This window comes from Tamandua tetradactyla, chromosome 5 (assembly GCF_023851605.1).
Source record: "Tamandua tetradactyla isolate mTamTet1 chromosome 5, mTamTet1.pri, whole genome shotgun sequence".
Classification (NCBI taxonomy): Eukaryota; Metazoa; Chordata; class Mammalia; order Pilosa; family Myrmecophagidae; genus Tamandua; species Tamandua tetradactyla.
In genome coordinates, this window is record NC_135331.1 from 70,606,588 (window position 1) to 70,633,397 (window position 26,810).

At 38.1% G+C, this 26,810-nt stretch overlaps 1 protein-coding gene across 3 annotated transcripts in view; it reads right to left on the bottom strand.

Moving 5' to 3' along the window:
* SPATA16 (spermatogenesis associated 16) overlaps positions 1-26,810 on the bottom strand; it is a 271,504-nt gene that overhangs the window by 48,528 nt on the left and 196,166 nt on the right. For all 3 annotated transcript variants that reach the window (XM_077161061.1, XM_077161062.1, XM_077161063.1), the window contains 4 exons: positions 15,985-16,131; positions 14,854-14,966; positions 6,106-6,270; positions 858-941 (listed from right to left, as the gene is read on the bottom strand). In XM_077161061.1, the coding sequence (XP_077017176.1) occupies positions 858-941; positions 6,106-6,270; positions 14,854-14,966; positions 15,985-16,131 (509 nt within the window). The remainder of the gene's footprint in view (positions 1-857; positions 942-6,105; positions 6,271-14,853; positions 14,967-15,984; positions 16,132-26,810) is intronic.

Consider the following 26,810-nt stretch of genomic DNA (forward strand, 5'->3'; position numbering starts at 1 on the left):
CCTGTATCTGTACTATCCTTTCCAGCACAGTATTCCTTCAGGCACAGCAGAACATAGCAAATATTTGTGAGTTTAGTTGTTTCTCTTTTATAAATTTGTCATAGGGCTTCTGGATTAATTATAGAGAAGATACGTTTCTTCAGATGCCCCAGAATCCCCCATGACTGATGGTTACCTTCTCTCCTCTCATGTCTCTGATACCAGCTCTTTCTTAGAGACTGAGTGGGGAGTGGACTGGTCATAATTTACTTGTTTAGCTGTACCGGAGACCCGGCATTAGTTACTTTTATGTGTCAGATGTTCCCATAGTGTCACACACTTTCCCTGAGTGACTAGATGTAGCGCCATGCTTGTTGCATTGAAACTCCAGCAACCCAGGAAGGGGTGCTTCTCTCCTCCTAAGAAAGCAGATGGGGCTCCCCCACCCAGAGCATTTGTGTGCTGCTCTCATTTTAGTTCCCTGAAATGTAGCCATTATTCCTCAAGTGGGAAAAAACGGCTAGAGGGCTGGGAAGTGGACTAAAATAATCTGTCATGACCAGTGCCGAAGAAAGAGATAACTCAAATGGAATACGAAAAAAGAGAATGATAATGAAGAAGATCCGTGAGAGCCTACCACCACTGTCCGCTGGGAAGAAAGCGGACCTGAGGGAATGGATGGAACAAATCCGCAGTTGATTTTGGTTACACTTCCAGGGAGAATCCTGCATTTATTTGAAACAAAACAAATGAGCAAACAAACAAACACTGACAACCCGAAAAACTTTCTTTTCTTTTCACCTTCTAAACAGATTCGACCCAAGACGGACATTTTCCATGAGAATAATGTATCTTTTTCCTTCAGCTGAACGTTTTACCTTTTGGGCTGTATTCCACACACGTTCTTTATCGTTTCTTCTCCCTTCAAGGGTGTCCATTGCATCTGCCATTAGCGACTGCAGCTGTGGCACCAAGATAAAAATTATCAGTGTGGAATTCACACAGAAATAACTTCTCTAAATACACAGATTAAAACCTAATTAAAAAATCATTTGTACGCTGATGATTTTATTACTCATCTTTCCTACAAAGAACACTGCCACCCCATCTTTGCTTCAGCCGTTACTGAGTATTATTGCAGACATAAAATATTGAGACAATGAAAAGATCCTTCTTGAAAATTTGTAGAAAACATATAGGTTTTAATGTAGTAAGTGTTGATGTTTTGTAAAAACAGATTTGGGTTGTAAAGAACGAAGGCGGTCGTTAATTCTTTCAGGAAATGGTATGTAGTACATGAATGCATTTTAGCATTTTCTCCTGAGGCTAATGTGTCATAATTCTAGGCATCATGCAAAAGCTCACCAGAGGGTGATACTGCAATTGTGCTGTTTTATTGCCTCTTAAAGGATCTAGCTCATTTAAGTTCTTTACTTTTCTAAGATTTCAAATTAAGTTTGTTTTTTTCATAAAGATTCTATTCTAAGGCAATTAAAAGAAAATCCACCCTTTGCTCCAAACAGGCTCCTATCTTATTCTAATTTAAAGCAATCCTATGTACATGATACCTATATAGCTGCAAAGTATTGAAGATGTCTGAACGATGTGGTATTCAAAGCTACAAAAGAGAGTTCTGCCAAACACCAGTTCAATTCATTGTGGCTTTAAACAGCACGGACCCTTAGAGAAGGTTTCAGTGTTTTGGATAGCGCAGAGCTAAAGCAAGAGGGCAGAGAGTTGAGCCATCACAAATTCTTCAACTGATAATCACTGTTTATTTAGCACCATACAAGGTAGTACTAGGCATTTTTTTTTTTCAAGTTAACTCATGTTTGGAAATTTGAAAAGAAAATCTCTTTCCTTAAGGTAACAAAATCTTACAAAATACATGACTTTTTAATATTTGGCCTGCACGTGCACATTTAAGAGTTTTTCTTCTGGTAGATGTAGTAATTATGAAAATATCCTGTGAAATCCATTTTGCAAGGTTTCCGATAGTGGAATATTAAGGGAATGTGTTAGTAAGAGTTGTCTGTAATGCTAGTTTAGTCCTCTTTGTGTATATTTTGAAAAAGTAGCGTTTCCAGGAAAAAAAAAAGCCACAGATATGTGGTTAGGATAGAGAACTCCCCTGTTTTTTTTTCCATTTAAATCCTGAATGTGCTTTTGAGGAAGACAAGATTAACATTTTATGGGCTTCTTAAATTAACATTTTCTTTTCTACTGCTGTCTTAGAGGAGCATTAATCATCCAAAATTGGCTATAATATGCACTGTCAAAACTCCATACTTACTGCCCTCTTCAGTGCCTTTTTTTTTTTGCACAGGTAGGCATGGGGAATTCAACCCCGTCTCCAGCGGCAGGAAAGAATGCTACCTGCTGAGCCACCGTGGCCCACCTTCTCAGGGCCTTTTGAATGTTCAGACAAATAGCCATTTAGAAGGGGCTTTTCTGTACACACCCAGAAAGGTTTAGAATGAATTATTGCCAGTTCTGACTTAGTAATTCCTTGATTAATAGATTTATTTCTATAGATTTACCCTTTAGCATGCATAGTTTTATTGTTTGGCTAGTCAGACCACTTTATATGCTTATTCAGAAAATCAGTATTTATAACAAACACTTTAACAGGTTTAGATGAACATAAATGTCAGGCAGTTCACTTCTTGATTAATTTGTTACACCTTCAAAGGTCCAGAGAGGGAGAGTTCCTGCAGTTACCTGCAAATTACAGGTGATCAGTTTGGGCTGCTCTCAGCCTTGCTATTTGAATTCAATTCAGGTCTATAATTAGTTCTAGCTATTCTCAATTGAAGTCTCAAAGAGCATTTTCCTAAAATACATTAGGATCTTAATATGGAGCAAATTTTACCATTCCTCAAATGGCCAGGTGTTTAGGAATCGATTTTCAAACAAGGCGCTACATTTTCTAATATTAATTATGGTTATGATGTACAAATCTGTTTGAAGATTGTTTCTATATGATATTCTTTCCACTAGTTTTATTTATTTATTTATTTATTTATTTTTTTATTAACCAAAAAAAAGAAAAGAAATTAACACAACATTTAGAAATCATTCCATTCTACAAATGCACTCAGTAATTCTTAGTATCATCACATAGATGTATGATCATCATTTCTTAGTACATTTGCATCGATTTAGGAAAAGAACTAGCAAAACAGCAGAAAAAGATATAGAATGTTAATATAGAGAAGAGAATTAAAATAATAATACTAATAATATATATATATAAAAAGGAAAAAGAAAAAAACAAAAACAAAAGATACAAACACACAAACAAACAAACAAAAAACCATATTTCAGGTGCAGCTTCATTCAGTGTTCCAACCTAGTTACATTACACTTAGGTATTATTGTGCTGTCCATTTTTGAGTTTTTGTATCTAGTCCTGTTGCACAGTCTGTATCCCTTCAGCTCCAATTACCCATTATCTTACCCTGTTTCTAACTCCTGCTGGTCTCTGTTACCAATGATATATTCCAAGCTGATTCTCAAATGTCGGTTCACATCAGTGGGACCTTACAGTATTTGTCCTTTAGTTTTGGGCTAGACTCACTCAGCATAATGTTCTCTAGGTCCATCCATGTTATTACATGCTTCATAAGTTTAGTCTGTCTTAAAGCTGCATAATATTCCATCGTAGGTATACGCCACAGTTTGTTTAGCCACTCGTCTGTTGATGAACATTTTGGCTGTTTCCATCTCTTTGCAATTGTAGATAATGCTGCTATAAACACTGGTGTGCAAATGTCCATCTGTGTCTTTGCCCTTAAGTCCTTTGAGTAGATACCTAGCAGTGGTATTGCTGGGTCGTAATCCATTCTGCCATTCTATGTCTTTTGATTGGGAAATTCAGTCCATTAACTTTTAGTATTATTACTGTTTGGATAATATTTTCCTCTACCATTTTGGCTTTTGTATTATATATATCATATCTGATTTTCCTTCTTTCTACACTTTACTCCATACCTCTCTCTTCTGTCTTTTCGTATCTGACTCTAGTGCTCCCTTTAGTATTTCTTGCAGAGCTGGTCTCTTGGTCACAAATTCTCTCAGTGACTTTTTGTCTATAAATGTTTTAATTTCTCCTTCATTTTTGAAGGACAATTTTGCTGGATATAGGAGTCTTGGTTGGCAGTTTTTCTCTTTTAGTAATTTAAATATATCATCCCACTGTCTTCTAGCTTCCATGGTTTCTGCTGAGAAATCTACACATAGTCTTATTGGGTTTCCCTTGTATGTGACAGATTGTTTTTCTCTTGCTGCTTTCAAGATCCTCTCTTTCTCTTTGACCTCTGACATTCTAACTAGTAAGTGTCTTGGAGAATGCCTATTTGGGTCTATTCTCTTTGGGGTGCACTGCACTTCTTGGATCTGCAAATCTAGGTCTTTCATAAGAGTTGAGAAATTTTCAGTGATAATTTCTTCCATTAGTTTTTCTCCTCCTTTTCCCTTCTCTTCTCCTTCTGGGACACCCACAACACGTATATTTGTGCGCTTCATATTGTCATTCAGTTCCCTGATCCCCTGCTCAAGTTTTTCCATTCTTTTCCCGATAGTTTCTGTTTCTTTTTGGAATTCAGATGTTCCATCCTCCAGTTCACTAATTGTAGCTTCTGTCTCTTTAGATCTACCATTGTAGGTATCCATTGTTTTTTCCATTTTTTCTTCTTTGTCCTTCACTCCCATAAGTTCTGTGATTTGTTTTTTCAGATTTTCTATTTCTTCTTTTTGTTCAGCCCATGTCTTCTTCATGTCCTCCCTCAATTTATTGATTTGGTTTTTGAAGAGTTTTTCCATTTCTGTTCGTATATTCAGCATTAGTTGTCTCAGCTCCTGTATCTCATTTGAACTATTGGTTTGTTCCTTTGACTGGGCCATATCTTCAATTTTCCGAGCGTCATCCATTATTTTCTGCTGGTGTCTGGGCATTTGATCAGATTTCCCTGGGTGTGGGACCCAGCTGGTTGAAAGCTTTTTCTGTGAAATCTCTGGGCTCTGTTTTTCTTTTCCTGCCCAGTAGGTGGCGCTCGTGGCGCTCGTCTGTCTGCACAGCAGTCGGCCCGGGAAACCGCGCGTGGAGGCGGGGGTCGCTGGCCGCCGTGGCGTGGGAGAGTGCCGGTCCTAATTGCCCAGCTGGCCCGAAACGCCAAGCGTGACGGGAGGGCCCCGCTATCCAACGTTCCCAGTCAGACCGGGGAGCCACGTGCGTGGAGGGGACCCCAGTCGCCAGCCGCCCCGGCCGGGAAAACGTGCGCCCCTCGGGTATCTCACCGCAGCAGATTCTCCCTGCCCATTCAGCTGTTCCAGAATGGGGTATGCTGTCTTTTTGGTCTCTGTCGTGACTCCGGGAGCTGTTTCGTATTGTTTCTGTTTCTTTAGTTGCTTTTCTGGAGGAGGAACTAAGACCGGTGCGTCTTACTAAGCCGCCATCTTCTCCGGAAGTCGTCCACTAGTTTTTGACAAGGTTTTTCTAAAGCTAAAGTATCTGGTTTTCTGAGTTAACTGGTTAATTTAATTTAAAAACAAACAAACAGCTCTATGTATTAACCACACTTTTTCTCTCAATAAAGTAAATATTTTTTCAATTTAGCTAAGGTATGCATATGTGTTGCCACTACCAACATACGTGGTGACACCTGAAGTGATCAAGAAGAATCTAAAGACTAGTTTGTAGGATCAGTTTTCTATAAAGCAACTATTTTTTTGCCCTCTCACCTTTTCATAGAACAGAGTCTTGTATATAAACATATCTTAGAGCTTAGTAAACAACTGATTAAAATTTCACATTACTTAAAATAAAAAAAGCCTGATGTACAATATGATAATCAGCTCCTTTCTGTGTTTTAGCAAATTACAAAATTCTTGCTATTAAAAAATGGGAGCTCATCAATTTGAGTAAATGAAAACCAGATACACACACACACACACACGCACACTTTCCTACATTTTCCAGTTTCATCTTTAGAATGCCTCATGAGGGCTGGGGAGTTTGTGCTCGAACTACATTTATTATCACAATTTTTTTTTAATTCAGACCAGATCACTCTTTTGGCTCAGGGCCTGTGAAAACTACTTAAAAGAAGAAAAGCAAATACTTACCAGTTCTGCTTCTTGTTGACTGATATCCTGTAGATAGGGGATGGTTGCTAACTCCGCCATTGCTTGATTGATCACCTGGGACTGTTCCTTTACTCTCTGCAGCTGGCTGAGGAGGCTGGCGTATTGCAACTTCTCCATCACACCTGAGCATACACAGAAGCTCCCCTAGACTCACAGCAAAGGAAAATGTTTTAGAACAAAACCATGGAAATAGCCCTGTCCCTGGGGGTTGAAGTTAGGACTCGGTATGATATACTTACATCCTCTGAAGCAACAGTATCTAGTATGAAAAATGTTCCCATCATTTTAAACACTTGTCTATATACCCTTCCTTCAATCAGGGGACTATATATGAAAGGGAACATTTCTGAAGGACTCTCTAGATGAGTTTGCAAGCTACTCTCATAAAGAAGCTGGGCTGAGGAGAAAAGAGGGGGCTGAAATTCAACCTGTGCTCCACTTTCTCAGGGGTGACCATATAGGGCTGTGTCCACATGGAGGGGGTGCCTTTTTCTGTTTAAGACGTCATGAGAACTAAGAATTGCCCACTAAATTATTTACAGGGTAGAAGCATTCTATAAAATAGAAACATCCTTGGAAAAGGTTACATGAGTTGAATCATGTTTATCCCAATGGTTTATAATTCCAGCTCTGCTTTTATTTTCGGTTCTGGTTATTGGCCTTGAACTCTGGATCCTCTCTTTGTGACATTATAGTGTTTCGCCTTGGTCCCTAGGACTGCCACAGCCATTGACATGACTCATCTCAAAACAGATTTTATTATGCACATTTATAATGACCACGAGCCCCCATGAATCTATTGGTATTTGGGGTTTTTGTCAAATGAGGCACACATAAAAAGGTGGCTCATCTTTGTTTTTGCTATTGCCATCCAGAAAAGAGGGGACAGTTACCTTCTCTAAAAAGCTTAATACAAATTTTAATGCTTGATAGAAGTGACAAAGTTTATCATAAAATAATCTTGAGTTTATATTTTGAAAAAAGTACTGCTGATACAGGGACACATCTGAGTTAAGAAAAAAGTATCTGGCTTCTGCTGTGTCTGGGGGTAATGAGAAATGGGAAGTCATGGGATATGGCTCTGACAATTCCACTCCCCATCCTGGTACTTGGGAGAGGAAGGCTGGGTGACCAGCACCCTTTTGTGACAGGATTTCTCCAGAACCATCTGCACAAGAATTATTAGCTTGTTTGCTTGTAGGCAGAGTCTTGGGTCTGACTCAGTGAATTGGAATCTCTTTATATGTGGCCCTAGAAATATGGATTTTAGCCAAGTGCCTCCCAAAATACTCTTTTCAAAACAGAAATTTGAGTACAAGCCACAACCTTAAAGTTTCGTATTTGAATAAAGGCTATTTTTTTTTCAATTTATTCATTTATTTTTATTCAACATAACAATATACAAATACAAACATTCTTACCATATGATCATGCCATTCTTTTTTTTTTTTTAACATAGGCAGGCACGGGGAATCGAACCCAGGTCTCCAGCATGGCCAGTGAGAACTCTGCCACTGAGCCACCATGGCCTGCCCGAGATCATTCTGTTCTTGATATATAATCAGTAACACAGTATCATCACATAGTTATATATGTATCATCATGATCATTTCTTAGAACATTTGCATCAATTCAGAAAAAGAAATAAAAAGAAAACAGATAAAAAGTCATACATACCATACCCCTTATCCCTCCCTTTCATTGATCACCAGCATTTCAATCTACTAAATTTATTCTAACATTTGTTCCCCCTATTATTGGTGTGTTTTTAATCCAAATGTTTTACTCATCTGTCGATAAGGTAGATGAAAGGAGCGTCAGACACAGGGTTTTCACAATCACACAGTCACACTGTGAAAGCTATATCATTATACAATCATCTTCAAGAAACATGGTTATGGGAAAACAGCTCTACATTTTCAGGCAGTTCTCTTCAGCCTCTCCATTATACCTTAACTAAAAAGGTGTTATCTATTTAATGTGTAAGAATAACCTCCAGGATAACCTCTCGACTCTGTTTGGAATCTCTAAGCCATTGACACTTTATTTTATCTCATTTTGCTCTTCCCCCTTTTGGTCAAGAAGGTTTTCTCAATCTCTTGATGCTGAGTCCCAGCTCTTTCTAGGATTTCTGTCCCACATTGCTAGGAAGATCCACACCCCTGGGAGTCATGCCCCACGTAGAGATGGGGAGGGCAGTGAATTTCTTATCATGTTGGCTGAGAGAGAGAGAGGCCTCATCTGAGTAACAAAAGAGGTTCTCTGGGGGTGACTCTTAGGCCTAATTTTAGGTAGGCTTAGCCTATCTTTTGCGGGGTTACGTTTCATATGAACAATCCCCCAGATTGAGGGCTCCACCTATTGCTTTGGTTGTCCCCACTGCTTGTGAGAATATCAAGAATTTTCCACTTGGGGAAGTTGAGTTTTCCTGAATGAGAGCTATTTTTGATTTTGCAAACTTGTAAAACAAATTTTTCTCAGAAACGAGAGAACATGGTGGCCAGGAAGCAGATATATGATTTCTTCTTAGGTGAGAATCTCCTCTAAAGAGAAAACTGTTAGAAACTAGTATTATTGAAGAGCATCTGAACTCCAACTTGAAGTTAGGAGGCAGTTTTTTCTGAAATACTCTATTTTGGCCAACACAAATCCTTTGAAGTTAGCACTTTTCTGGAGTCTTGGAAATAAATGTTTGGACACCATTGCATTTTATTTATTTATTTCTCCCCAATACCTATCTATGCTGTTCAATGAGTATCTGTCTATCCAAACTAATTTGATCTTTCTGATTACTCATCTATTTGAAAAATCTATAGCCTATAGGAGCTGTGGTTGCAAATGGTGGATTTGGGCTCCCTTCCCCAGAGCTGGCTAAAGATGTAGCCTGTCCATTTAATTTAACATGTAGCTAAACAATGGGATTCTGTCAAACAGAGGAAAGCAAGTTGAAAGAGAAAGAAGTTTCCATTCTGAAGAAAAATTGCTTTCTTTGTCCTTCACAATGGCGCTAGTTCTAGGAAAGTGGTGTAGTGACTCAACTCCAAAGAGCAGAAACAACTGCAGGCTCCTAGGGAACATAATCTATCAGTGTAATTTTCTGAAACATCAGGAAAATAAAAATCATGGAAGGCACAGTGCTTTTGTTAACTTGATTGCTTGGAAACAAAACAGGAAATGTTTCATATGAATAAGATACTCGGAAAAAAATATTGTTGACTACTAATAATCACCCCTTCTCCCCCTACTCCATGTCCCAAAACAAATCCAATTTCAGTTATCAGGAAATTATAGATAAATGTTTTAACTTAGGCAAAGTATGGGTTGTTGAAAGACAAAAGTGAAAAGGCGATAAAAATTACCATCTAGTACCAGCAGTGACATTTTACTGCCACTGCTTTAAGAAAATGCAGGAAATAATGGAAAATGAAAGAATTAGCTTAAACATCTAATGCTAGCAAGGGATAAATCTAAAGGAATGCAGTCCCCACCTCCCATGAGACTTCAGGAGTCATTAAAGGGTTCCTCAGCTGCTGAAGAGAATGTAATAAAATGGCCAAGATTGAAGCTAAAACCTCACATGGGTATGATGAAGTTTAGGTAAATAGCAAGTTCAAATGAAGACTTCAGTCAGAGAACTGCCTAGATTTCATAGCAGATATGGATGTTTGACAAATAAGTGGTGCTCTGTAATTCCCGGGAAAAGCAGAGCCCAAGTTTTTGGAATGTATTTCCACTTGCCATCACATGTAGATATATTAATTGCAATAAATTGGGGGTAGCAAATACATATTATTCATTTCAAATGTGTGCATGTAAACATTTTTTATGCTTCACTTGGAGGAAATTAAAAGTAAAATTAACGATGTATTAAAACTTGGTTAGTTAGGTCATTTTTGGCAAGTCAGCCTGTGAAAGAGGCTTCATGCATGGCAAGAGATTTTACTATTTTAACTCTTTAACATTTAGCCCAGGAAGCACAGTACATAACATTTGAAACTGACGATAGCCAATAAAGTTAATGAATGGAAAAGTGCAGTGCCAGTAGATAGCCTGTGAAATAATTAGGACAAAAATTCGGAGAAGGAAAAATACCAGTAAAGCAGGAGTATTGATTGAATGGGGTTGGGTGTTCTGTAGGATTAGAAGCCACTGGATAGGAAGGTAGTTGAATATTTAGATTATAACTCTCAAAAGGCCTGAATCAGTCCTGTTTGGCCATGTGTTGTATGCCTGTAGAGCAATGTCTAAAGATAAAGAAACTGGTGTCAGAAGTGTGATGTGAATTATTGCCTGAGACATAGAAACTTTTACCAAGAATATCCTTTGTCTCCTTAACCAACTGTGTCTTTTGCCTCCTGGTAAGTGGTGAAATTCCATATTCCCCAGGAAAACTTCTCACAATTAACTTTTTTTTTTTTTTTTTTTTTTTTACATGGGCAGGCACCGGGAATCGAACCTGGGTCCTCTGGCATTGGCAGGTAAGCACTGTGCCTGCTGAGCCACCATGGCCCGCCCACAATTAACTTTTTGAGTCTAAATTATTTGTACAGTTATATGCTTATTTTTGAGTGAATCCAGCTATGGAAATAGTCCCATGTTGTGTTGTGTATGTTTCGTCTCCAATAAGGATCATGATTTTATTTTAAAGTGTTGTAGTGTGTCACAGTGAAAGAATACCGGCCCGATATTCTGAAGCTCTGATTCTGAGTCCCAGCTCTCTATCCCCTGGTCTGTGGGAACCTGAACGATGACTCAGAGTCATGGTTTCCTCATTGGTAGAATGTAGGTGACACACGTCAACGAGTTGTGAGGAGGACTGCTTGAGGCAATGGAGTAAACTTTTTTTTAAACTGCAGAGCACATCCATGTGCTTCTCTGCACCATCTGTCTCCTTGTGCAGAAATGCCTGGGAATTTCTGCCCAGGCAGCGCCCAATTAGTAACTAGGGCTGCCCTGACATTTTTCTAATATGCATGATTTAAGAAAATGTCTCAACCTATGGAATAGTTCAGGGATTTTGGTGATTTGCTAGCTTTTGAAAATATTTTCACTCATTCTACTTAAATTTATTCCATGGAAGGTAAATGACTGTACTACCTCTTTATATTTAATTTGTAGAGAAGAGAGAGATGCATCTTTTTATTTGATGGAGGAAAATTGAAAATAGCAACAACTATAAATGTTCCTATGATATGATTTAGTGTACTGCAAAGTTAACTTTTTTCCTAATTGAAGACATTAGGTAGAAATAAACTTGATATTTACAAGGTGATTCAGTATTCAATATATCTAAGGAAATGATTATAAGCATTTTTGTCATCAGCTGAGTATAATTTAGACATCTGTATCTTTATCATTTATGTAACAATATAAATGTGGTAGTAATTTTCAGTACTGTATAACTAGTTCTGCTCATTATATTACATTTTGCATTAGTATTATATTTTTGCATCTCCAGCTAAATGCTGAAGTTCTAATGTATTATATTTTCATATTCCAAAGGCATTCCCAATAAGGAATATTGTCAAAAACATATTATGAAAACAATAATTCTGAACATATATGACACTAAGTATATTTCTTAGCCATTAGGCCTGGATTCAAAAGTGGATGTTTCAAACAGACAGTTCTTTACCCTAGTGAAAAGTAAAAATCATGTGCCAATCACCAGTATTAAGGTTGATTAAAAAAATCTAAAGTTCTTCAGGATAAGTACGCTGCCCAAGATATTGGTCACTGTCTTCTAATAGAGATCTCCTGGATAGATATCTGCTCTGCTCTAGGACATGTGGGGACGGAGCAGCACACGGTTGGAGCCCGAGACTGAAGTCCAGCTCCAGTCTAATGTGGGCAGCGGATCTACTCCACGCCTGGGGACGATACCTCTAATCCTGCCCGTGTGAGCGGTTCTGAGCAAATCAGTGGACACTGCTAGGGAAAAGAAATGGAAACCCATAGGTCACTACTGCAGTCATCAGATTAGGAAAATATGTACTTCAAACTATACTACTTTGTATATAAAGTTAAAGAAAGGCTTATGAAATAGTCCTTAGGTTATAGCAAACCAAAAGCAACACAAATACTGATAACTTCTTAAATTTGTATTACTTTACAAAGTGCTTCAACATGGATTATGTACTTTGGTTTGACAACCACTCTGTTTGTGGGGACAGGTTGGTACCAATACCATTTTATAGATGAAAAAAGTGGCTTAGTTTTTTAAATGACTTGTCCTAGGGCTACACAGACAGAGAACAGCCTTGGGATATGTCTTTACCTACAGGTATCTCAAACTTAGGTTGCAAAAATTAAGGTCAATGAAACAGCTAACCACTGAAGTGGATGGCATTTAACAACTTAAAAAAAAACATACATCAGAGGATCTTAAAAACAGTCGAGGGCTTCTTGGGTCACAGTTGATGGTACCATGTAGGAATAATTTCTAGTCACCAACTCATTACTTGCTTCATTAAGCTAGGTTACCTTTGCAGTTAGTTTTATTCAATCCTCATTTATGAAACTGTGGCTGAGTATATAATGAAAAGTCTAGAGGCCAAAATTTGGACATACTTGTGATCCCCAGGAACCTTTGGGCTCACTGGCTTCGATTCCACTAAAACCCTCTGAGACAGTGTTCTAAAAACTGTCATTTCCCATAGAAGCAAATATAGGATTATTGATGAAATGCTTTGCTGTTAGGAAAGTGGTCCTAAGATTCATTCTAAAGAAGAGTGTGATGGATTGAATGGTGAACCCCAGTTTGAACATATTTGTGGTCTTGGTCTGCATTCTGGTGGGTGTGCCCCCATTCTAAATAGAATCTCCTGAAGATGTTACTTCAGTTGAGGTGAGGTCCAGATGACTTAGGTTGGGCTCTCATCTGGATTACTGGAGGACTTTTCAGCAGAATGGAGCTCAAGCACAGAGAGTGAAAGCCATGGTAAGAAACAGTAAGTCAGCAGAACGTGGGGAGAGAGGAGAAGACATTGCCATACGCCTTGTTACATAATGGAAAAAACAAAGACCCAACACAATCTTGCAACACAATCTTCAGAGCAAAAGCGTCCCCTTGCTGATGGCTTGGCTTTGACCTTCTAGCCTCGAAACTGTGAGCCAATAAATTCCCATTGTTTAAGTCAAACCACTGTATAGTATTTGTTTTAACAGTGGGAAACCATGACAGAGTGAGTTATTAATTAGATGCTAGTAATCTCATTAATTATGATTTTCAAAATTCTTTTATAGACAGATAAAGTTACATGCAAATACAAATTCCCAAGTGGCCAGATGTTCTTTGAAAGGTGAGAAGAAAATGAGTTAAGAATATTTAAAAAGTGCAGACCATCTAGACAGGCCCAGCTGGACCTCACACTGTGAGATCTGAGCCGGCAACAGATAGTGTGGCAATTTCTTGATAAGTTACCAGCTAAGGCAGGCATCTCCCCAAGAAGCCTGGGCACAGAGAGGGCACTGGCGCTCTGATTTAGCTTGGCGAACCATGTATGGGCGAGATGAAATAATACCTATACGGTGACTGTTCTTGTCAGCAAAACTGCCACTGTTTATAAAAGCCTGATGATGATGACAATTATGTTGTGTGGGCGTCTACAATTAGGATGGGAAGTTGGTGAGGGTGTATGCGTGCGTGTGCATGGAAGAGACTGTGATAGGGGGTGAATGGGAGGACAGGACCCCAAATATTTAGAGGAGCCAATGAAATGAATTTCCTGGTCATAGAAACAGAGGAGAAATAGTTAAGTGGAACACAGTTGTGTGTGTAGGGCAGCTGTGTGGTAGGAAAATCAGTTAAAATATACTTTTGCATTTGCAATGCATAGAATTACAAATCATGCAAATAGATTAGGGATTTTGTAGCCTTTCTAAAATGCTGAGTAATGTTATTGAACAGATAAACTGCTGAACAGATGTTAAGTATGTGTTTGTGATGACCCCCTCGGTTCCCCTTGAAAGGCAAAAACATCGAATCAATGATGTAATACAAAAGCCACCAGAAGAAAATTCTCTTAATTTCCCAACTCATAGGCCTTTTGAAAAATATTAAAAGAGGGGAAATCTGCAGTCTTTGTAGCCTGTTAATGAGAAGTTCTCTTTATGTACTTTCAGTACAATAGTTTAAACTTTGTAAAATAGCACAGCATAATACAGGTCTTATTTTGGGCTTTTTTAAAACCCAAAAGTGGAAAAGGCATATCTTCATCAGATCATAGCCAGGAATTAGATAATTTACCTTCCAGGTATACAAAGATCAGTTGCCATTGTTTAACATAGCATCCAATTTCTCACTGTGATGATGGCACAAGCTTAAAAAGCCCTGAATTCTTGGGTAGGTAATAAGATGGTTATATGCAATAGCCCAATAAATGAAATAAGGGAAAACATTGTGCTTGCTAACATTTTTTATTGATTTGAAATGAGTAATTCACAGCAACTTGGAATTAGGGATCAGGAAGCTACAAAGAGCAGGCTCTTTAAAGAGACATTGGCTTAATAAGTGCTTGAAATTGCAAAGCATAGCATTGTAATATGTTTTAAAATGGAAAAGGAATAAAATCATTAGCTAAAAATTGCTTGGTTTTGCAAATTAGATTTACTGTGAATGTTTCTAAAATCCCCCAGTACTTGTAATATTTGCACCATAAACTTTTTATACTTCTAAAATTCTCTAATATTGTTCATTGGGCAAATATAAAAGACTCATATACCTACATTCAGTTGTGTGCTTCTAATAAAATCCAATATTGGCAAGATTCGCTTCCCCATTGTCTCCATGTGTCTCACTGTGTCTTCTCTGGTCAGCAGACCGAAGGGAGTTTTATGTTCTAAAAATTGTAACAATAAAACTTTTATACTGTTTTTTCCAGACTTCCATTTCAAAATGTTTTCTTTAGTCAGCTATAAACAGATATCTCAATGTTAATAGATATAAAATCTTTAGTGTAGAAACTAGTCCCATCCCCAAGCCATAGGTATAACAAGGACAGATCTGTGAAGAGAAAAACAGAGGAGACATTGTCCTTTAGAGAACTATCATTTATTCATTTTCTTGTGTTTCCTGATGGAGAGATCTAAGAGGCTGCCTATAACAATTCACCCAGCTCTGCAGAGTATGTTTTTCCTGAGTTGTGAAAAACTGTTGTCATAAATGTGTCTGATTCTTGTCTTGTCCCTCCCAGGTATTATTCAGGTGTGCAGATCTCACTGACTTTGAATGCAGCTTGAAGCTGAGATAAGCTTCAGAGGATACAGCACCAGACAAAAACCAAATTCTTAATTGTCTGGGTAGAGATGAAGGAATACATTTAACCTGGTCATGAATGTAGTCCACAAATCTGAGACCTCAACTCAATGTGAATATTTTCGTAAATTTCAGATAGTATTACTGATCACCATTTACTTGTAATGTAGAAGAGTAAACAGCTATTAATACAAATGTGTGTGTGTAATCCAGGTGATTTAAGGTTGCCACTGGTTATATTTTTGGTGTCATTTAATAGTATTGTTATATTCTTTTCTTCTATGTTTGCTTAATTGGTGATGATAAAAACTTGCATCTTTTAAGGACCCTATGGTTAGGCATTGGTGGTGCTGGCTGGGATGAGATGGCTGGAGGGAGGGGCATGGACTCTCCAGCAATGTGTTTAGTTTTGGGGGAAATCTTTCCTGGAATAGAATCCCAGGTATTGTTAACTAACAGGGCAGATTAGAAGTTATTTAGTTAAAATGCAACAAATATTTTTGGGGCCCACGCCTTACTATGTATTAGGTGAATAAGACTAGATAAATAATGCACAATTTCTACCTTACAGCAGTGTTGAAAGATAAGTCTAAGCGATTTACCCATAAATGTTGGCAGCTTCCTATTCGATATTTTTTCCAGGAATTTCCCATCTTCTTTGTTTTTGAACCCAAGAGTCAAGAGATATTGTTGGGGAGGAAAAGACAGCCAGTTGATTGTTTGAGGCAACACATGGAGTCCCTGAAGATCTGAAAAAGGACCAAAAAGGAACTAAGAGGTTTTATTATCATTTTATGTTTTCAGGGTATTTTTTTCTCTAGATTTCATAAACTATACTTGGAAAAATGATAAATATATACATTAAAAGTAAAAAGTAAAATTATGTGCATTAAAAAGTTAAATAAGTGATATAGCAAAATCACATTTCATTATTTATATTTTCTTAGCTATCTAAACATATGTGTATCATATAGGAATACATTAGCCTAGATGAGGAGGCCATCTCTTCCCATCTTCAAAATAATAGACAATTCAGAACCATCTTTCAGGCCGAATATTTTTCTGTGTAACTGTTTAAGACATTGATTTTTCCAGTTGTGGTTTAAGATTTAACAAAATGATACATGGAAAGAGAGAAAAAATTACCAAGTGAGAATTAAAACATCAGGCTAATTAATTTAGTTAAGATCATTCCTATAGTTACCAAAATAAATTTAAAGTGATAAATGTACTGACTTTTGTAATTAACATTGGAAAGAATTCAAGCATCATGAAAATGGTTCTAAAACAAACTCAGTTCTTCATGAACATAAAAGTTCATATCACTGACTCCAGAGACCACAGGCCTAATCACTCTACTCTTTTACCGGCTTGTTTGGCTCTGGGTTGCTCTTGGGAGAGGGACAAATATCAGCCATGGGGTCTTTGGAGGACAGATTCACCAAATCCATTTCCCTTTTGAGTAAAAAGGCTTTGGTCTATTGTAATAGGCTTCTTAAATGAAGATTGAGGTACAGAGTGGTTTAAATGAGCTCTGCCTGCTTAACATCACCAGAAAGGGGAAAAGGTGAAATCCCAAATATCCTTGAATTCTGATTTAATTAAAGGCCAATTTTTAACATAGCAGTGGGACTCAAATGATATGGTTTAAAAATAGACTTCACTATATATCCATAATATTCTTTCAAAAATTTTCACACACACACACACACACACACACGTGCGCATGCACACACATCCTACCCTTTTATTTAGCTGCAGAACCCTTTGTGAAAACTGAAATTTACTCTGAGGCTGATAATACCTAGAACTACTCTGGTTAAAGTCTGGAGCTTGAGAAGCTCACCCTCCTTGCCGAACTTCCTTCTACCCCCCCCATGTAAGAGCTGCCTTGAACCTTTGTACACGCCTGGATTTTGCAAAGCATAGTTTGAAAAACAGTGCAGTAAATTCTTTGACACATTTGATTAAATTCATAGCACATGTCTGTGAAATAGAGCTTTAAAACGTATGCTGAATGTTTAGGATCAGGTATCCCGTTAATATTATTGAGAACTAGCACTTATCTGGCACTTCTTCTGTGCCACACATTTCATTAGGATTATCTCTTGCACTCAAAAACATGTGGGACGGGGCATGTTATTGTGTCCACCTTATGGAAGATAAAACTGATGCGTGAGAGATTACAGGCCTGTCCAGGACCAAAAGTCAGGCAGCTGGACCCCAGGGTACAAAGCAAAACAGTACCCATAATTTAGGACTATGGTGTTATGAAAATCAATTGGAAACATGTTAGCAAAACATGGGAATGTCAGTAAATAGATGGCTTCAACAGTTCATGTTTACATTATAAAATGCCTCTTTCTAAAGGATTTTTTTTTAAAAATGTGAAAATATGATTTTTCTACTTCAATTTCAAAAGTATAGGAAGTTTCTTTGTTTTTGCAATCTGCAGCTGATAATCACAGAGACATCATCAGTTTCCAACTGTTCTAGTTTGCTAGCTGCTGGAATGCAACACACCAGAGACGGATTGGCTTTTAATAAAAGGGGATTTATTTCATTAGTTCTTCAGAGGAAAGGCAGCTAACTTTCAACTGAGGTTCTTTCTTACATGGAAAGGCACAGGGCGATCTCTGCCGGCCTTCTCTCCAGGCCTCTGGGTTCCAACAACTTTCCCCCGGGTGATTCCTTTCTGCATCTCCAAAGGCCTGGGCTGAGCTGTGAGTGCTGAGATGAGGTATGCTGAGCTGCTTGGGCTGTGCTACATTGAGCTCTCTCATTTAAGCACCAGCCAATTAAATCAAACATCATTCATTGCAGCAGGCACGCCTCCTAGCCAACTGCAGATGTAATCAGCAACAGATGAGGTTCACATGCCATTGGCTCATGTCTGCAGCAACAAAACTAGGTGCCTTCACCTGACCAAGTTGACATCTGAATCTACCACATATCCACCACTTGTCAACTTGGCTACTACATGCATCACCTTAAACAATATTAAGATGCAAAAAATTCTCTTCTGGCTGTGGACCTGTGAATCTCAAAACAAGTTGTTTTATGCCAATATGCAAAGGAGGGACAGTCACAAGATCCACAGGGAGAAATTGGAAGGAAAATCTGCAGGGCAAACACCATTGGATTTCAAAGTCTGAAAGTCATTTATCCTTCAGCTTTAGAAAGTGGCAGTCCCACCCTTTCTGAGGGCCTATGCAGTGGCCTGCCTCTTTCCAAATCAACCTTGGGAAACATTGAGGAGACCACCTTTTTCTCGGCTCCACTCTCTCCTGGCATCAGGGCCACCCCTGGGCTCTCTGCCATTTCCGGGGCACATGCTCAACCCCTCCATGTGGTGGCAGCCAGGCTCTCCCAGTCCCCAAAGGAGCATGGTGTACCTTCTCCAAGACCTGAGGCTGCACGACCCTTCCACTGGAACAAGGTGAGAGACTCATCCTCACCCTTCAGGGTAAACTCACCCTCTCCATGCATATGGATGGGTCCACTCCCTTGGTTGAGGTTCCTTGGCTTCAGACCCGAGCTTCCATGGTTTTCACTCTGCAAACTCCAATTTGTCCCTTTTGTGTCCCTCTTTGTCCAGATTGACAGTGGTTCCATTTACATCAACAGTCTCTTCAAGCACTCCGGGACTTCTCCATCATTCTCTTCATAGTTTGTCCAAAATCTTCCCCTTAGCCATCCAAAAAACCATTCCAACATATCTGGTATTTGCCAACTGCAGCAGCACCCCACTCTCCGGTACCAAATCTGTTCTAGTTTGCTGGGTTCCACCAACTAAAGGGAGGTCTTTGGATTTCATGGAATTCCAGGGACCCCTGAAGGGGGGTGGGGTAGGCTTTTTGGCTACTCTGTTCATTCCCTCTGCACAAAACCACAGTGTACCTGACTTGGGGGCATGGAAGCCTCTGGATCCTAGGTACCCCAAAGAATTCTGTCAGTTTCTGTTTCCAGGACAGAGAGGGCTCCTTGTGGGGCAGCCCCAAGACTGTAAGACACACTGAAATGATCTTGGAGGCCCCAGAGTGTGAAGTTCAGATGAGGGCATGCTGCCTGTCAATGGGTGTTGGCGGTGAGTTGCAGGAGACATCTCGGAATGTGGCATTTTCTGGTGCAGCACACGGCATTGTTAAAACAGGTATTGGAAGGTTCTATTATTTAAATAGCATGACGATTTTGTGGGGGCAACTCTTCTTGCCTCTTAAAATATTTGGTGGCTAAAGAGATGACATACTAATACTGTTAGTGATTAGATGAACCAGAAAAACTGTCAGCATATAGCTATTCAATCATAAAATATGCTTGAGAAAATATGTGTTTTTCCTTTTGATCCTATTTGTCTCATCCTGTGACTATTCAATCTATTATTAAATTCCAGTTGAATTTAATAGTAGTGCAAGGTCCCTACATACATACTGTTGAATTTAGAAAAAATATTTCTTAAGTGTCATTCTTCTTCCATTTGTATGCAGAGGAAATAGCAATTGTAGGAACATTTAGGGCTAGCAGGTGGTCTATGACCCAAAATGACGACACACTTACCAGATGTTGAATCTCATGTAACATTAATTTGAGTGCTAATTGTTCTCAATTTTGTGCTCATAAACCTCTACCTACGTCCGAAAAGCCCTGTTTCTGATGGATAGGAAAGTTAACCAGATTATATTGTCCTTTAGTTGGAGAGCGAATTGATTAAAAAATGCTTCCTTTTCTCCCATCATGTCAGAAGAAAACTTGAGAGAAATAAATCTTTTAATGCATTCTTTTGCAATTTGTCACAATTGGATCTGAAATTTAGATGACTGTGACTGAATTTATTATTAAAAATATCTCTGCAGGTATGACGCATTTCCAAATTCTTGCCATTAGGGAAGCAGATGCTTTTAAAAATAATATCAAAGATAGATTATGCAGATTAAATTTCTTGCAGAAACATAATTTTTCAATTATTTCCCCCCCTAGATGAAAGTTGTTTCACTCTGTGGAAAACAAAAAAAGGCTGAACAGTTTTTCCTTTGTCAGGAATCTTTTATTGTACCACAAAAGATTGGAATTAACCACTTTTCAAGTCCTTTAATTATTCTACTCTTTGATCATTTGCACTGTTGTCCTCCTCCTTCTTAAAATCACCTCTCTGGAGTTCAGTGTCTTTGTCTCTCCCCTCTTCCCTTTGCTCTCTCTTTCTCTTTCCCACACACACGCACACGCACACACACATGCAGGATCCTCTTTCTGCCTTTCTCCTGCTTTCTTACTCAGGGCTGCTCAAAGATGTCTACTGGTCACTGATATTTTCTTCTTACATATACTCTAAGAGAATTTCTCTATTCGTGTGGCTTCAGCCATTACTTCTGTGGTAGTTAGGCTCAGGTGCCAACCTGGCCAGGTGAAGGTGCCTAGTTCTATTGCTGTGGACACGAGCCAATGGTATGTGAACCTCATCTGTTGCTGATTACATCTGCAGTCAGCTAGGAGGTGTGCCTGCTGCAATGAATGATGTTTGATTTAATTGGCTGGAAGCTTAAATGAGAGAGCTCAACGTAGCACAGCCTAAGCAGCTCAGCATACCTCATCTCAGCACTCGCAGCTCAGCCCAGGCCTTTGGAGATGCAGAAAGGAATCACCTGGGGGGAAAGCTACTGGAACCCAGAAGCCCGGAGAGAAGGCCAGCAGAGATCGCTCTGTGCCTTCCCATATAAGAGAGAATCTCAGATGAAAGTTAGCTGCCTTTCCTCCAAAGAACTATACATTTTTAACTAAATAAATCCCCTTTTATTAAAAGCCAATCTCTGGTGTGTTTTATTCTGGTAGGTTTGGCATACTAAACAACTTCTAACAAAAAGATTATGATTCAAAACTATACTCCCTTGTGGAAATTTTCACCAAATTCAAATAGCATTTCCAAATGCTTACTGGGACATTTCTATTTGTTCACCATTCAAAAGTTACCACATACACAGAAAATATGTTCTTTGCGATTTTTTAAAAGAAGGAAAAAAAAGTTGATTGTGATGATAAAAAAGTATTTAAGCCCTCTAGCTTCCTATATTCTGGAGCAGCTAGAAGAAAAACTACGAGAGGATCGTACGGTAGCCCATGACAAACTCTGGGATCTGTCCTGTAACCACTTTTCTTTGAAGAGTGCTTTGAAAACTATTGCCTTTTTATTTCTTTGCTTTGTATATATGTTATACAATACAAAAAAAAAAAAGTAAAAAAAGTGTTTTTGTAGTTGCTCCAACTTCCCTCTTCCCCTATTTCTACCATCTAATTATTTTGGCTTAATGTTTTGAAGCCATTCTTGACTTTTTCTTATTATTCCCTGACATACATCAGTGAATTTCAAAGTTGTCCATTGTTATACATCTCATATCAACTCCTGTCTTTGCATTCTCGTTGCCATCAGCCTGGTTAAATTTCTCATCACATAACATCTGGATTACTGATATTTTCCCAACCATTCTCACTGCCACTAGTATCATTTCATGCCGATGCATCTCTTTGCCACCATTTCTGGAATATCACCTTTGTCATTGTCACATCTTCCTCAGGAACTTCAGTTACTTTTCTTTTCCTGGCATTTGAGATTTTCAGTTGTGTGTCTTTGCTACACAATTTGCTACACAATTCATACCTGATTCCTATTTTTTTCTTCCAGAATAAATCTTTATCAGCTCAGTTGATTTCACTGAGCTGTACCAGAATGTACTCATTCCTGCTTCCGAGTCCTTTGCTTTTCCACCCAGAAGCATCCACCTATTCTTTCATTTTCGTTTATTCAATTGATGACTATCCTTCCAGCTGTGCCTAATTTAAATCCCATGTTTTCCATGAACAGTTTCCTGAATATTTTACTATTCCTCTTTCAAACCCTTAGGTTCACTTCAGAGTAAATATCCTCATATTTTATGGGGACATGTCTTAACTCCCCAGCAAGTTTTAATCCTCTTGAAGATTACCTCTTCAAGTTATATTCATACTCCAAGCACCTGGCAGGTGTTTAATCAATACTTGAACTCAATCTAAAAACCAAAACTTTTCCAATCCCTGCAGATTTAATGGCACAAATGAGAACAGACCTGAAAAAGTAAAAACAAACTAAGTGTCCAGAGCTTCTGGGATATGATTTATTTTCTTTCCACTAAGTTTAGAAAAAAAAATCGCACATCTTTTTCTTTATTTCATCTAAACCTTAAAATGCGATATGTTCATCTAATGAATAGTGAGTGAGGTAAAATAATCTGTACTAAGCAAATGGGTAGAGTGGAATCCCATATAAACAGAGAAGCTTTGCCTACATGAAAAAAATCAGTTTCATATTCAAGTTTTACTCTCACTGTAGCTAGTCCTTTGGAAAATAGAGACTTAATTTTAAAGGAAGACGGGATTAAGAGAAAGAGTCTGGCTTGGTGAAACTCTCCTTAGTACCAGAAAAACATCCACAAAACACAAAATATTGATTTCAGATGAGCAGACTCATCTGTATATATGAGGGATAGCTTTATTTGTTATGAAGTTAAATATCTATAAAATAAAATTTGAGATCTCTGGAAGTAAAGTATGAAACACAGATGCCTTCCTCATCAGTGCTTTCTTTTGTACATCTTTATCATATCCACAGCCAAGAGATTGTGAATAAGCTTTTCAAAGTAATTTTTTAAAAACAAAAAATCTTAAAGATTTTAAAACTCCTTTGGGAATATGCAAATTTGTTAGTCGTCTATTATCACTTTTCTGTAAGTTTCATTTCCTTCTCTATCTTCTGGTGTCTATGTCATTTCTGTGCCCTTTGTCCATAAGAGAATGTTCTGACATTTTAGATGAGAGAAAAATCTCATCTTGAAAGGTCCCAATTGTTTGCTGTGAGATCTGAGATAGGAAGTTTTATATGACTTCTTAGCACTGATCAGTTTTAGAGTTTAACTTCTCTAATAGCTTCATAATGTCAACTCTTTATCATTACTTCTTTCAACAGTCATTTTCTGAATTTTATCTTGTATTCTTTTTAATGGTAATGGATTCTTACAATTAACATCACAAATTATCATCAGCAAGAAAATAGCAAAAGGCAGCAACCTTGCAGCTAAGTTGTCATTATTATTCCCAATAAGCAATAAAATATTATCCGTTTTTAAAAACATAGCTTATTTTGATTTCTACGTTTGATGTGCAAGAGAGCTGTTCTAGTTTGCTAGCTGCCAGAATGCAATATGCCAGAAACGGAATGGCTTTTAAAAAGGGGAATTTATAAGTTGCTAATTTACAGTTCTAAGGCAGAGAAAATGTCCCAATTACAAGTCCATAGAAATGTCCAATCAAAGGCATCCAGGGAAAGATACCTTGGTTCAAGAAGGCCAATGAAGTTCAGGGTTTCTCTCTCAAATGGAAGGGCACATGGTGAACACAGTCAGGGTTCTTCTCTGAGCTGAAAGGGCACATGGCGAGCATGGTGTCATCTGCTAGCTTTCTCTCCTGGCTTCCAGTTTCATGAAGCTCCCGGGAGGTGTTTTCCTTTTTCATCTCCAAAGGTCGCTGGCTCATGGACTCTCTGCTTCATGGTGTTGCAGCATTCTCTGCTCTCTCCGAATCTTTCATTCTCCAAAATGTTTCCTCTTTTATAGGACTCCAGTAAACCAATCAAGACCCACCCAAATGGGTAGAGACACATCTCTCTTAATCCAGTTTAACCACTCTTGAGTGGCAGACATCTCCAGGGACATGATCTAATTACAGATTCAAACATATAGTATTGAATAGGGATTATTCTGCCATTTTACAAAATGGGATTTTGAATAAAACATGACTTTTCTAGGGTCCACACATCCTTTCAAACCAGCACAAGAGTTATATTTTCAGTGACTCTTTGCATAGTAAATTATGTTTTCCTTTTGAATTTATTGCAATTTCAGAGTTAACAGCAGAAAGGGGAAAAAATTGGTTTCCATCCCTGTGCCAGTCATAAGCTGTTCTGTATTCCAGAAAAGCTTGATGTCCATTTTTCTGATCCAATCTTGTGGGTGCAGCTATGATTCTTTTAATCCAATTCAATATTGTGGGGTAAAAACTTTGGATTGTTTCCATGTAGAGATATGACACACCCAGTTGTGGTTGGGACCTTTTGATTGGATTGTTTCCATGGGAATATGACCCACCCAACTATGGGTATGACCTTTTGATTAGATGAAGATGTGACTCCACCCATTCAAAGTGGATCTTGATTAGTTTACTGGAGCCCTTTAAGAGGGGAAATATTTTGGAGAAAGCTCAGAGTCAAGAGAGATACAGACATTTGGAGATGCTTAGGGTGCCAACAGAGAGAGCAGATGCCTCCGAACAAATGTTCAGAGATGCAGAGTCCCAGCAGATGTCTCCATGTGCCTTCATTTGAGATGTTAAGCAAGCCAGAACCCAGAGTTGTGCCCCGGAGAAGCTAAGACAGATGCTTAGAGAGGAAACCACTGGCATCAGAAACTGTACACAATGGAACTAGGAAAAAGGGCCAGTAGATGCCAGCTATATACCTTCCCATGTGACAGACACTGGCCATTCTTGAGTCAAGGTATCAATCTCTGGATGGCCTAGTTTGGACATTTTTATGACCTTAGAACTATAAACTTGTAACTTAATAAATTACTTTTTAAAAATCTCTTCAATTGCTATTATATTGCATATTGGCAGCATTTAACAAACTAATACAGTCCTTAAGAATTCTAGTTTTCAATTGAGGCAGCTGGTCTACTTCTTTTTTTTTTTTTTTTGTGAGTGTATGGTCCGGGAAGCGAACCGGGTCTCCCACATGAAAGGTGGGCATTCTAACTACTAAACTACCTGTGCACCCAGCTGGTCTACTTCTTGAAGAGAAATCCTTCGTATTTAGTTCCCGCTTATAACCCATACACAAAGTCAGAAAAAACCCCACAACAAACACAGGACTTTTTATGCACAGTTCATTTCCATTTCATTGGGAGTTAAGATTGATCCAAAGTTTTATATTTAATTAGCTATATTGGACCTTTACACTGGGCTTTATTATTATAATTCCACTCCCACCAAAGTAGATTTGAGGCAATAAAAACATTGCAAGATACTGCTATTCTCTTCAATTTTGATTAGGCTCATTATCAGTGAAATAATACAATGTTACTATAATTTCAACAAAAGTCTAATTCTGCCATATGAGGGTCGGAGTGGACTTTTTTTGGTTGCCTTTCTAGTATCAATTCTCCTTCCCCCATTTTTTCACTTAAGGAATTCCCTCAGTCCTGACCTTCCCATAAAGTGAGACCTAATTAATGTAGGGTAATTAATGTACAGCATTCCTTTTTCTTCAGTTATTAATTCAATCAGAAGCATATGGTGCAGTTTGGGCCAATGAGAAGGAATGAGTTCCAGGAATTGTGTGGAAGAGAACAGAGGAATGCTCTTCCTCCGGGCAGTGTGAGTTGAGATCTGGACTGACGTTTAAACATTTTTGCTGTTACATTCAATAACTTAGCATGGCACATGTGATCAGAATACAGCCGACTTCATGGAAAATAGAGCAATGAATGTAGTGAGTGAACTGTTGGATCAAACTGTATTTAAAGTCAGTCCGACCTGTACATCTTTCAGTTATGTAAACCAGTGGGTTCCATGCCTCTCCTCCTCCCTTAAACACTTAAACAGACAGATGTCAGTCTGAGAAGTGATTGCTACCACTTCAAACTAAGGATTCCTAAATGATATAGGGATTTAGCTAGTCGTTCATTCTATCCCCAAACAATATAGGATCTTTAAAATATTACAGCTGAGATTTAAACAGTCATAAAACTTCCAAGTGGACTATCTGGGAAGAATGTTTTCCTTATTCAACAAAAATAACTGAGGATTTATAATTGTTAATTTTTGCAGCTATCTCAAAGGTAGCAAAATTGAATACATTTTGGTGATGTCATTATTATCACTGAGAGCTAGATTTAAATTTATGAGATAAATAATAATAATAATTGTTTTCTATACATCTTCAAATACATCATAATTATTATTTATTTTCACCTTTTGGTTAGATTCTATATATCACAGAAGTTACTTTTGGGTGTTAACTTAGGAATTAAAAATAATTGTCTCCTATACTTTCAAAACCTTAGTTTTCCTGTCTATTGGAACTGGTAATCTATTTGTTTATATCTCACCTTTTTTTGGAAGTGATGTAACTCACCTTACACAAATACATGTAAGATAAGAAAAAAATGTAAAATTGTGTTTAAGGAAAACAGAAAGGAAAAATAAGAGATGGGCGATGAAACCAGAAGTGAGATTAATACATAAGATATATTTTATAAGATCTTGTATATTTGAGGATTAGATATCCTATTCAAAATGTCCATAAGGAAAAAAAAAATCCTACTACCCAAGGGAAGCACAGTTATTTCTT